Source organism: Xenopus tropicalis, chromosome 10 (genome assembly GCF_000004195.4).
Source record: "Xenopus tropicalis strain Nigerian chromosome 10, UCB_Xtro_10.0, whole genome shotgun sequence".
NCBI lineage: Eukaryota > Metazoa > Chordata > Amphibia > Anura > Pipidae > Xenopus > Xenopus tropicalis.
In genome coordinates, this window is record NC_030686.2 from 3,470,795 (window position 1) to 3,483,106 (window position 12,312).

Genomic DNA, 12,312 nt, shown 5'->3' on the forward strand with positions numbered 1-12,312 from the left:
ACCCACCTATGCTCTATTAATTCCCATGGGATTTTTAGTAGAGTATTTATCAATGGGTGAAAGTTAGAGTTCACTATCTGATAAATACGCTTCTAAAAATCCCATAGGAAAGAATACACCATGGTTGAGTTTTTATGAATTAAGCTATAAACTCACATTTTGAGTCTGCCCTTAGTATGATGTAGAGAATAATATTCTGAGAAAATTTGCACTTGGTCTTCATTGTATTTATCTGTAGCTTTTTTTTTTTAGTTATTTTACTTTTTGTTCAGCAGCTCACCAGTCTGGAGTTTCAGTAGCTATCTGGTTGCTGGGGTCCAAATGACCCTAGCAACCAGGGAGTGCTTTGAATGAGAGACTGAGATATGAATAGGGGAGGACCTAAATAGAAAAATAAGCTATAAAATGTAACAATAACAATAAAACTGGAGCCTCACAGAGCAATAGTTTTAAGAGTTGCAAAGCATTAAAAAAAGAAGGCAAATAATTAAAAAACTATAAAAAAAATGACACCCAATTGAAAAGTTGCTTAGAACTGGCCATTCTATAACATACTAAAAGTTAACTTAAAGGTGAACCACCTCTTTAATATATATAGGTTGGAACAGCTTATTGTGTACCCAGACCAGGGAGGTGCCATGTTGTTTCCCTTCGACAGTAATATTAGGAGGTTACATGTTTATTTCTAACTGATTTATAAAGTGCCAATTTAGGAGGCCTTGATGAGGTATTTGGGATAAATAAATGCAACATACCAGATAGTTTGGTGCTAGTATTCACTTCAGCGCTTGGTATTTTCCTGCCAGGTCCAGACTGATTTGAGACAGGCTTCCTGTCCTGGAAACACACACAAGCCAGTCATTAAATGTCTCTATAGAAGCCCATCACATAAATGGGTTAATGTCTTGTTCAGGTGAACAGGGAATACACCAGTCAATGTGGGTCTCCTGTAACCTGCTGTCTCACAGATGCCAGTAATCCTTTTGTGTTTATTAGAATCTCATCCAATGACAGTTATCCATTTGCTCACCTCTGGCCTATAGCGTTGTTTCATATACTTATTGGTCGGTGTGCCGTTCTCTTGCTCCATCTGCTCTTTGGCTGATGGGTCTGCGGCAGGATGTTTAATATTTGCACTTACAAGAGACTGATCCAAGGTCAAATTATTCAGGTTCGGCTGAAAAGAAAAGCAAATGATATCCTGATTCATTTGTTACACACAACTACAAACAGAAACATTTTGGGGATGGTGATTTTAGCCTTTGTACCTTGGAAATCGCCCTAGAAAAGGAAGGTGCTGTTCCTTTTCCACTTCTGCTGACATCCCCATTCCCGGTTCTGGTACCAGACTTGTTGCTGGATTTTGTCCATTGGCAGCAAGTGTATTTTATTTCTGTTTTACAAAATGTTGTTGCTTTAATGTCTTTCGCATTTGGAGTTCCTTTCAATGAAGAGGCAGACGATGAAGACAGTTCCACAAATGTCTGATGTCTAGGTGATACTTGCGCATCAAAGTCATATTCTTTGGCTGAAATATAAAGAAATTGTGTTTTCTATGGGACCACTGTCTTCATCAAGACGGTGTGTCTTCACCCTTATACAGAGAATCATGTATTATAAGGGATAATGTACCCCCTACTGTAAATGATAAGGATATTAGCAGTCACTGAGGGGTTCTGTGCCCATATAAAGGCACAAGGCTGCAGGCTGAGTTATACAGGGAACTCTGAGTATCACTCATGTATTATAAGGGATACTGTACCCCCTACTGTAAATGATAAGGATATTAGCAGTCACTGAGGGGTTCTGTGCCCATATAAAGGCACAAGGCTGCAGGCTGAGTTATACAGGGAACTCTGAGTATCACTCATGTATTATAAGGGATAATGTACCCCCTACTGTAAATGATAAGGATATTAGCAGTCACTGAGGGGTTCTGTGCCCCCCATATAAAGGCACAAGGCTGCAGGCTGAGTTATACAGGGAACTCTGAGTATCACTCATGTATTATAAGGGATAATGTACCCCTACTGTAAATGATAAGGATATTAGCAGTCACTGAGGGGTTCTGTGCCCCCCATATAAAGGCACAAGGCTGCAGGCTGAGTTATACAGGGAACTCTGAGTATCACTCATGTATTATAAGGGATAATGTACCCCCTACTGTAAATGATAAGGATATTAGCAGTCACTGAGGGGTTCTGTGCCCATATAAAGGCACAAGGCTGCAGGCTGAGTTATACAGGGAACTCTGAGTATCACTCATGTATTATAAGGGATAATGTACCCCCTACTGTAAATGATAAGGATATTAGCAGTCACTGAGGGGTTCTGTGCCCCCCATATAAAGGCACAAGGCTGCAGGCTGAGTTATACAGGGAACTCTGAGTATCACTCATGTATTATAAGGGATAATGTACCCCCTACTGTAAATGATAAGGATATTAGCAGTCACTGAGGGGTTCTGTGCCCCCCATATAAAGGCACAAGGCTGCAGGCTGAGTTATACAGGGAACTCTGAGTATCACTCATGTATTATAAGGGATAATGTACCCCCTACTGTAAATGATAAGGATATTAGCAGTCACTGAGGGGTTCTGTGCCCATATAAAGGCACAAGGCTGCAGGCTGAGTTATACAGGGAACTCTGAGTATCACTCATGTATTATAAGGGATAATGTACCCCCTACTGTAAATGATAAGGATATTAGCAGTCACTGAGGGGTTCTGTGCCCATATAAAGGCACAAGGCTGCAGGCTGAGTTATACAGGGAACTCTGAGTATCACTCATGTATTATAAGGGATAATGTACCCCCTACTGTAAATGATAAGGATATTAGCAGTCACTGAGGGGTTCTGTGCCCATATAAAGGCACAAGGCTGCAGGCTGAGTTATACAGGGAACTCTGAGTATCACTCATGTATTATAAGGGATAATGTACCCCCTACTGTAAATGATAAGGATATTAGCAGTCACTGAGGGGTTCTGTGCCCATATAAAGGCACAAGGCTGCAGGCTGAGTTATACAGGGAACTCTGAGTATCACTCATGTATTATAAGGGATAATACTAAGTAGCTCCGTGTATGTTCACCCTTAATGTTACCCAGACAAAGTGCTAGTGACTCACATCTGAACTGTTCAATAGAAGGAGAAGGACTTTCAGGTGGGAAAGGAGAAGGTTCCCGTTGCTTTCTAGTCGTAACCTTCCAATCTTTTGGGGTATCATTTTCCAAATATTTCCTTTGATCTTTTTTGAGATCATTCTTTTTGAGGTTCTTTGGATTTTCCACCAGCTCCTTCTGTGCTTTACATATTTCAAACTTAAAAGACAAAATGAAACACCTTATAATATACAATTCAAGTTCAGCAACTGCAAAAGGTTGGACCTGGCATATGCTTTGTATTATGGAAGGATAATTGGCACAGCAGCAATATACCAGATTCTATGCACTGTTACCTAGCAACACTTGTAAATCCACCGTAATGTGAGTGATCTTTTCCCATAAATAATCTGCAGTATCTCACGTTCTGTTACCTTGCGTCTTACAGGCTCCTCTCTTTTCGGGGGTGAAAAAGGCACCTCAGCATCTGACTCTGAGTTGGAGAGATCTTTATAGTTGGTGCTTTTGGCAGCTGTTCTGCAAGGACGCTTGAGCTTATTATGCTTATTGCCGCCACTCCTATTATATGATTTCTGTCAAAAAAAAAAAAAAAAAATACCAGGTCAATTCTACACTAACTGTATTTAATGCAGCGGTTTTAACAGAAACACTGGTGCTCATTTAGCCCATAGCTGGGTTAGCAGTACAGCTGGTATTTCTAATATACAGCATATGTTACTATGTATGGAATGTATTTCATTCTAAACATTCACCGTATTTATTTTTGACTTACAGGGCCGCCATCAGAAATCACAAGGCCTCTCACAACAAAATATTCTGGGTCCCCCCATCTCCCATGCCCTGCCTCCCAATGGCTCCTCCCTCAGTGACCCCTCCCATCAGTACAAAGGACACACAGACATTGGTAGCCAGGGCCCCCTAAACATTGGTAGCCAGGACCCCTCTAAAACACTGGTTGCCAGGGCCCCCCTAAAACATTGGTAGCCAGGGGGTTACGTTTTGCATTGGTGCCAGCCCAGGGTCCCCTAAAACATTGCTGGTCCGCCCCCAGTGTCCTCATACTATGGCCGCTCCCCGCTGCTTCCTGCTCCCCCCTATTCCTCCAGCTCTCCCCCCCTCAGCATCCTCCAGCTCCCCCCCAGCATCCTCCCCAACATCCTCCAGCTCCCCCTCAGCGTCCTTCCCAGCATCCTCCAGCTCCGCCCCCCCCAGCGACCTACAGCTTCCTGTGGCTCCCCCCAGCGACCACCTGCTCCCTCCGACTGCATCCTCTTGATCTGTCCCCTGGCTCCCCGCTGCATCGGCACACTTTTATAAGGTTGATGTCATACGTACACATGGGGCGCAACCAATCAAATTACCCGCTGACCACCAATGACAGGGCCCGTAATTCTTTAAAGGGGGCCCGAGCTAAAAAAACGACGGGCCGGGCCCCTCTTTAAAGCGATGATCGTCCGGGCCCGGGACAACTATCCCCCCTGTGCCCCCTGATGGCGGCCCTGTTGCCTTATTTATATATATGTCCTCAAAAACCAAAAAAATGTGTGCACAGATAGTTTGGTCAGTCCAAATAACAATTGTGTGTCTTTACACAGACGTCCCTGTGTGTGCTACAATTAGTTGTGTGAGCGAGCAGGATTACTGTAGCTGTCTATGTCAGAAAACTGAACTGCAAATATAACAAAGTGGCAAAATGATTCCTTACCTTGCCTGTTTTGGGCTCTGGTGAATTATTTGTTGTTATGTGCCTCATCTTGTCTGCAACAAAAAAAAAAAACAACCAGTAAATATACCTTGTATACTAAATATTCTAGCCTGTACTGTACTTATGGATTGTAGAACTAGCCCACTCCAGAAATTGAAACACCATCCCTACAATACACAATATACACAATGACCCGTATTTGAAAGCTGCAAAGGCAAATGATTCAAAAACTATACAAAATAAATAATGAAGACCATTCTATAACATATTTAAAAGTTAACTTAACTGAACCACCCCTTTAATAAATATATATATATATGTGTGTGTGTTGTCATATTGTTTCCCTTTGTCAAAGACTTGTGTACCCAGACCAGGGAGGTGCCATATTGTTTCCCTTAGACATTTCAATCCAGATGCCGGATCAGGAGGACACTTGGACATAGCACAAAGCTGGCGGAGGTTTTTGTTTGGAAATGTGAAGAAGTGGTGTAAATGAATCACAGCAGCTTATCTGGCCCATTAAAAATCATCCAGGTATCGGGCGGCTCTAAAAATCCAGTTGGGTGAAGATTACATTGACACGTTGACATCGTCCTTGTTTGACAGGTCTCCATAGGCCCTGATGAACCTGATTGTTGGTCCTAGCCCAATGATCTGATCAGCCCAATTTGGTTCAAAATGGGGGAAGCCAGATTGTAACCAGATCTGCTTGGTTTATGACCTCACCAAAGGAGTGCATTTGGCAGTGTATGGCCACCTTACCAGGCAGCAGATAATACTATTTAAAGGAAAATATATATATACCCCCTGAATGAATATGTAACCAACAGTTTATATTATATTAAGTGATCTATTAAAGAATCTTGCCAAACTGGAATATATATTATATATCAGTAAGTATTACCCTTTTACATCCTTTCCCTTGAGCCGCAATTTAGTAATGGGCTGTGTGCTCTCTCAGAGATCAGCTGACAGGAAGTGATGCAGCTCTAACTGTAACAGGAAGTAGTGTGGGAGCAAAAGGCAGAACTCTGTCCATCCATTGGCTGATGGGACCTAGCATGTATGTGTGCCTTGGCTTGTTTGTGTGCACTGTGAATCCTATGATCCCAGGAGGCGGCCCTTAATTCTTAAAATGGCAGTTTTCTATTTAGGATTACCCAATAGCACATACTACTAAAAAAGTATATTGTTACAAAAATGTCTTATTTAGATGAAGCAGGTTTTTGCTTGTTTATGCAATATATTTTTATAGAGGTCTACATTGTTTGGGGGGTATAGTTTTCCTTTAATGCCTAGGATATCCAGCAGATGTGATGAAGGACAGAAAATAAATAAAAGGTTATTAGAAAAAATAGGAGTTAACCTAAGAACATAATGAGGAATAATAAAGTAGGCATGTAGCTCTCCCCGGGGTATGATGCAAAGATAAGCAAAAAAACACGATTTTTTTTTCACCAAAACCAGGCGAAATAGTTAGTTTTTTTCAATGCAACCTGTGTTTAAATGATCCTCAAAAAGCAGCCAACTTCTGAAATTGATATGTAAAAGCAGGCATGTAGGCTCTGAGGAGGAGCCATAGTGATGGAGGCTTTACAGTAAAACAAAAGCATGCGACTGAATGTATAAACCACCCACGCATTTCGGTTGCATTGTGTAAGCGCAATTCTTTCTGCTTGTGAATCAAGTGGAACGAAGCACAAACTTGAGGGTATGGAATTCAGCAGGTATAAAACACAGCGCTGACAAAGGTCTCTTCAGGGTGAAAAACCTCTCTGATTGCCCCGCTTGTTCCGTGGAATGTATTCATTCACCAGAAATTTCTAGAACTAATAAGAGAATTCTCTGCAAAACACAGAAGCTGTAAAAAGGGTTTTCTCCTGGCCTAATAAGTATAACATCATAGGGCTTTTGTTCTTAGTTTAACTTCTTCCTATAAACAAAACACCATTGTAGCAGAATAAATTAGCACAAAAATGGGCTTTGGCCAAGGAAACTTTAGTTCTTTCCATTTACTCAGATCAGCATACTTTTATTTAATACAGGATAAATAAAAAACCTCTAATCTGGTGGTTTCACTTTGGGCTAAACATTAATTCTACCTGTAAAAATGGCCCCTTTATTGGAGCTCCCTATAGATCCTCTCAGGTCCCTGTCTGTGTTTCAAATGAGGGGTGGGCGTGTCCTAACAGTCCCTGCCAGAAGCACAATAGGAGGGGGATAGCCAATCACTGCCCTGCACTCACACAAGCACAGACAGGCTTCAGTTCCCTATCAGGTCAGCCTAGCTGCTGATTGGTTCCTCCTGCACAGCCTGGGAAAGGAGGCAGCAGGAAGTAGAACAGATGGGCGGGACTAGTGGGGTTTCTAGAGAAACTTTTAAAAAAAAAATCAGTACTACTTTTTAAAGCATGTTTCTTCTATATTTAGATGAGGACAAGTCATTGGCACAATATTGCTTTTCACGCAATATGTCCCCTTTAATGTTTCCTATACAAGCGGAGGGTGAACCATGGATGGATTTCGGACCTTTACTTTGACCCTCTAGAGAAGAGATAACCTTTTACTATATTGATGTATATGCTGCAATAAATCCTATTCCCACCTGTAAACACACACACAGACACTTACATGGCATGGTTTGTTCTTGTTGCTTCTGTGCTTTTTGCCTTCTATAGGTTGCAATGGGAGGTTTCGTTTTGCTGTGTTGTTCTTGCAACCAGCTTAAATTGGATTTAGTATCATCACCCCCTCTCTCACTTTCAGTATCACTGAACAGATGCCTTTGGTGAGCTTTAGTCTGTACAAAAAGACAATAGTGCTCAGCTACTTAAAGTGCACCGATTACAATAAAATTACTTCCCCCTTATAGATTTTTGAAAAAATACTTTTGCTTCCCCCAACTGGAGTGCAGGTTCTATTAGCCCACACCTCTGGCGGAGGAAGTAATTTCAGGGTATGAACCCATTGATCGGTTCAGTCGCCCCCGATAGAGCTATGGTGGACGACACGCCGCTCCAAAAAGGGTTTCCACCGACAACAGGAGTTGCTGGTGGAAAGCATTTCATATCGCTTTGGTAATCTGAAGTCGCGCAAAGTTTTTTCTTCATAATACTTTGAATAAGAAAGCAATGCAAAGTGCTATCCATCTGCGATTCCTATGGTTGCCAGTGGAAACTTTTTTCTGAGAGGTTTGTCACCCGCAACAGCAGGGATCTATCATGGGCGACTAAACCACTCTGTGGGTTCTTACCCTAAGGATGATAGGTGCCACAGTTGTAAAATTGCCACAGTACTTGCACCATGGGGTGGGGGGATGTTGGGGCTGCGGAACAGTCCTATTGGGTTTATTTAATGTTTAAATGATTCCTTTTTCTCTGTAATAATAAAACAGTACCTGTACTTGATCCCAACTAATATATAATTACCCCTTATTGGGGCAGAACAGTCCTATTGGGTTTATTTAATGGTTAAATGATTCCCTTTTCTCTGTAATAATAAAACAGTACCTGTACTTGATCCCAACTAAGATATAATTACCCCTTATTGGGGGCAGAACAGCCCTATTGGGTTTATTTAATGGTTAAATGATTCCCTTTTCTCTGTAATAATAAAACAGTACCTGTACTTGATCCCAACTAAGATATAATTGCCCCTTATTGGGGCAGAACAGCCCTATTGGGTTTATTTAATGGTTAAATGATTCCCTTTTCTCTGTAATAATAAAACAGTACCTGTACTTGATCCCAACTAAGATATAATTACCCCTTATTGGGGGCAGAACAGCCCTATTGGGTTTATTTCATGGTTAAATGATTCCCTTTTCTCTGTAATAATAAAACAGTACCTGTACTTGATCCCAACTAAGATATAATTACCCTTTATCGGAGGCAAAGCAATCCAATTGGGTTTATTTAATGTTTAAATGATCTTTTAGTAGACTTAAGGTATGGAGATACAAATTACATAAAGACCCCTTATCCAGAAAATCCCAGATCCTGAGCATTCTAGATAACAGGTCCCATACCTGCATCCACTTTTAAGGACAAAATGTATAAAAGATACCTTTATCTCTGTGCCTGTCTTTCCCTTCTGTTTGTTTTTGGTTGATTTCCTTTAATAATTAAAGAAAATAAAAATTAGTGTTGTCAAATCACATGTTCCCAGAGTCACAGAGTCCTGGAGATCAAATTGTTTCAATATTACTCTCTACATCATATGAAAAGTTAACTCAAAGGTTAACAACCCCTCTATGTTAAAATGATGTTTTTTTGTAAAATACATATATGCCATATACTGTATAAAGCTAAATCATTAAAAACCCACATTCGTAAACGGCACAAAAACCTGGCTTTGAAACCTTCAATGTATGATTTTGGAAGCCTTCCATAGGACTCAATGGCATTCTACAGATCCAACCTAAATATACCTAAAATATAGTCACGATACCAAAGCTTGAATGAATGCTGAAATGGTCGTAACTGTTGTGAAAAATACAACTTTTTCATGGAAGTTAACGAGAACCACAAAAAAGTTGTGGAATTTTAACGAAATTATTGTGGACATTAGGAAAAGTTCTATAAATTAGAAAACATGAGATTTTTCCTTAAAAAAAAAAAAATTGTGGTTTAATGAATGGGGCCCTCAGTAAATCTTGGAAAAGTTGCGTTTGTTTTCTAAAAAAAATCTGAATTGAGTTTAAAATACAAAGTCAATGGTTAGTTAATGAGCACCTGGTGTATGGAGATCCAAATTATGGTAGGACCTTTTATCCAGAAAAACCTCGGGTCCCAAGTATTCTGGATAACAGGTCCAATACCTGTATGCTATTATACCATCATTCAACCCGTCTATGAATGCGGATACAGTTGCTGTGACTGAAGCAAATGAACAAGGCAGACTTACTTGCCAATGGCCAGCGCTTTGCTGCTCATCCTCTCCGACACAGTAGGTGCTGATACCTATCAGAAACAGAGTTGTGTTTGTGTTTCAATCTTTACAAATAATATTAATCATGACTGATAAGTATGTACATACCTCAAGATTGATCGTTGGATTATCTGTTGCGCTAAACTGGAAATCATAAACATCCTTCCTGAGAAGAGAAATCACAGTACGTTTTAATATAGCGATTATAAATAACATATGATCAATATTCCTTATGTGTAAAGGTCCCCATACACGAGGCGATTTCACTCATTGTGCGACGAACGATTATATCGACAAACGATCGTATGGCGATCGGGTTTTCCATACGATATGCCATCCACGGGCAACGATAATTTGCAAAGGTTTCATTGTATCATTATCGTAAAATACGTACGATCGTACATCTACGTACGATCCAATGTGGTAGCGGAAGCAGTATTTATTTATTTATGTTTGTTGACTTCCGCTGCTGGCAATCATGACATGCGCAGAGAACAATCGTTCGAAGACAAATGTCTGACACTCACACCAACTGGCAGATTTTATCGTTAAACGACTAAAATTTTTAAACCTGGCCGACCGATTTTGGGGACGATAATGTCGGGTCGATTAGTGGGCCGACAATCGTTCGCACACCATCAACTATATGATAACTTAACGATAGTATTGGATCGTTCGGGAATCAGTTGTTTGACAGTAAAAAATTGGCCCGTTTATGGGGGCCTTAAGTCAAACAAGAGAGGCCATTGAAGCAATGTTCCATAATCCATGACAATCTCCTTACTGTTTGTCTCAATTGAAGAGTAACTCTTCTAGTATGATGTAGAGAATGATATTCTGAGACAGTTAGCAATTGGTCTTCCTTTTCTATTATTTGTAGTTTTTAAATTATTTGAATTTCTGTTTCAGTTTTAGCAGTTATCTGGTTTCTAGGGTGTAACTTACCTTAGCAACCAGGGAGTAGTTTAAATGAGAGACTGATATATAAATAGGAGAGGATTTGAATAGTAAAATAAGTAATAAAAAGTAACAATAAAACTGGAGCCTCACAGAGCGATAGTGTTTGGCAGTGACCCCCATTTGAAAGTTGCAAAGACTTAGAAGATGAAAGCAAAAAATTCAAAAACTATAAAAAATAGATAATAAAGACCAATTGACAAGTTGCTTAGAATTGTCCAATCTATAACATACTAAAAGTTAAGTTAAAGGTGACCGCCCCTTTAATAAATAAAAGAAAGCAGAGTATGACAACTCCCCAGGCAGAATAACATTTGTATAATTTCAATATACAACCCCTTTAAAGGGGTGGGTTCATATTTCAGTTAACATCTAGTATGTTATAGAATAGCTAATTCTTTTCAAATGGTCTTCATTTTTTATTGTTATAGTTTTTTAGCTTTTAGCCTGCCTCTTTCCAGCTTTCAAATTGGGGGCAGCCAAAAACTATTGCTCTGTGAGGCTCCAGTTTCATTGTTATTGTTACTTTTTGTTTGTTATCTTTCTACTTAGGCCTCTCCTATTCATAATCTAGTCTCTCGTTCATACCACTGCCCGGTTGCTAAGGTAATTTGGATCCTAGCAACAAGATAGCTGTAGAAAAATTCAAACTGGAGAAGTGCTGAACAAAAACATTTATACATTAATATTTAAAAAAACACCAATAAAAAAAATGAAGACCAATTGCAAATAGTGTCTAAAAGTTCATATTAAGGTCAATAACCCTTTTTAATGAATCTGTGGCTTTGCCACTGTGACACTTACCATGGCTTTTTTGTCGTCGTTGAAAAATCTTTAGGGCTGTGCTGATTGAAGCCTCTTGTTCTATTTTTATCCTAAATAAATTGAAATTTTAACGTTTGCTGAGATCACAGTACAGGCAGTGTCTGAACTGAAACCTTTCCTGCATTAATGGCCCATCAAGTACACGCTCTTTTGTACATTTAAACTGAATTTATTTGAATGAAGTCGAGTATGTCTGTAGTGTTATAAAATAAAATATTGAACAATATCCATAGCAATGTAAAAACCAAATACAATATAATGAAAGCACATTAATAGCATTGCCAGACAGAACACGAACAATGCAAGAGCAATGCATTATCTGTCAGAAAGAATTCGGGTATAAATGGATGCTGGCATGTTTCAGAGCTTGCCATTAAAGTTACAAGCCAGGGGTATATCCATGTTACATAGTGTGTGTTATGGTAAAAGCATATACATTGCTTGCACAGATATTACCTTGTTTGTATGCAGGGGATGTTTATCCACATTTTTCCTGAAAAGAAACAAATTTAGCAGTGAGTGTGGAGAATACAGACTCAAAGCCTACAGAGCATTGTATTTATATAAACTATAGAAGGGTTTCTGTAGCAAACACCCCAGCTGTACCAGTGCAGGAACGGCTGCCCCCGGGGCTACACAGCGGGGTATTTATATAAACTATAGTAGGGTTTCTGTAGCAAACACCCCAGCTGTACCAGTGCAGGAATGGCTGCCCCCGGGGCTACACAGCGGGGTATTTATATAAACTATAGTAGGGTTTCTGTAGCAAAC

The 12,312-nt window shown here is 39.9% G+C and overlaps 1 protein-coding gene across 5 annotated transcripts in view; it reads right to left on the reverse strand.

Annotated features, from left to right (window-relative positions):
• Window positions 1–12,312, reverse strand: part of sycp2 (synaptonemal complex protein 2) — a 48,273-nt gene that overhangs the window by 8,879 nt on the left and 27,082 nt on the right. For all 5 annotated transcript variants that reach the window (XM_031894466.1, XM_031894465.1, XM_031894464.1 and 2 more), the window contains exons 25-36: window positions 11,998–12,034; window positions 11,521–11,591; window positions 9,868–9,925; window positions 9,736–9,791; window positions 8,896–8,944; window positions 7,462–7,630; window positions 4,831–4,883; window positions 3,539–3,697; window positions 3,131–3,323; window positions 1,269–1,528; window positions 1,031–1,177; window positions 756–837 (exon numbers count right to left, since the gene is read on the reverse strand). In XM_031894466.1, coding sequence (XP_031750326.1) covers window positions 756–837; window positions 1,031–1,177; window positions 1,269–1,528; window positions 3,131–3,323; window positions 3,539–3,697; window positions 4,831–4,883; window positions 7,462–7,630; window positions 8,896–8,944; window positions 9,736–9,791; window positions 9,868–9,925; window positions 11,521–11,591; window positions 11,998–12,034 — 1,334 coding nt within the window. The remainder of the gene's footprint in view (window positions 1–755; window positions 838–1,030; window positions 1,178–1,268; window positions 1,529–3,130; window positions 3,324–3,538; window positions 3,698–4,830; window positions 4,884–7,461; window positions 7,631–8,895; window positions 8,945–9,735; window positions 9,792–9,867; window positions 9,926–11,520; window positions 11,592–11,997; window positions 12,035–12,312) is intronic.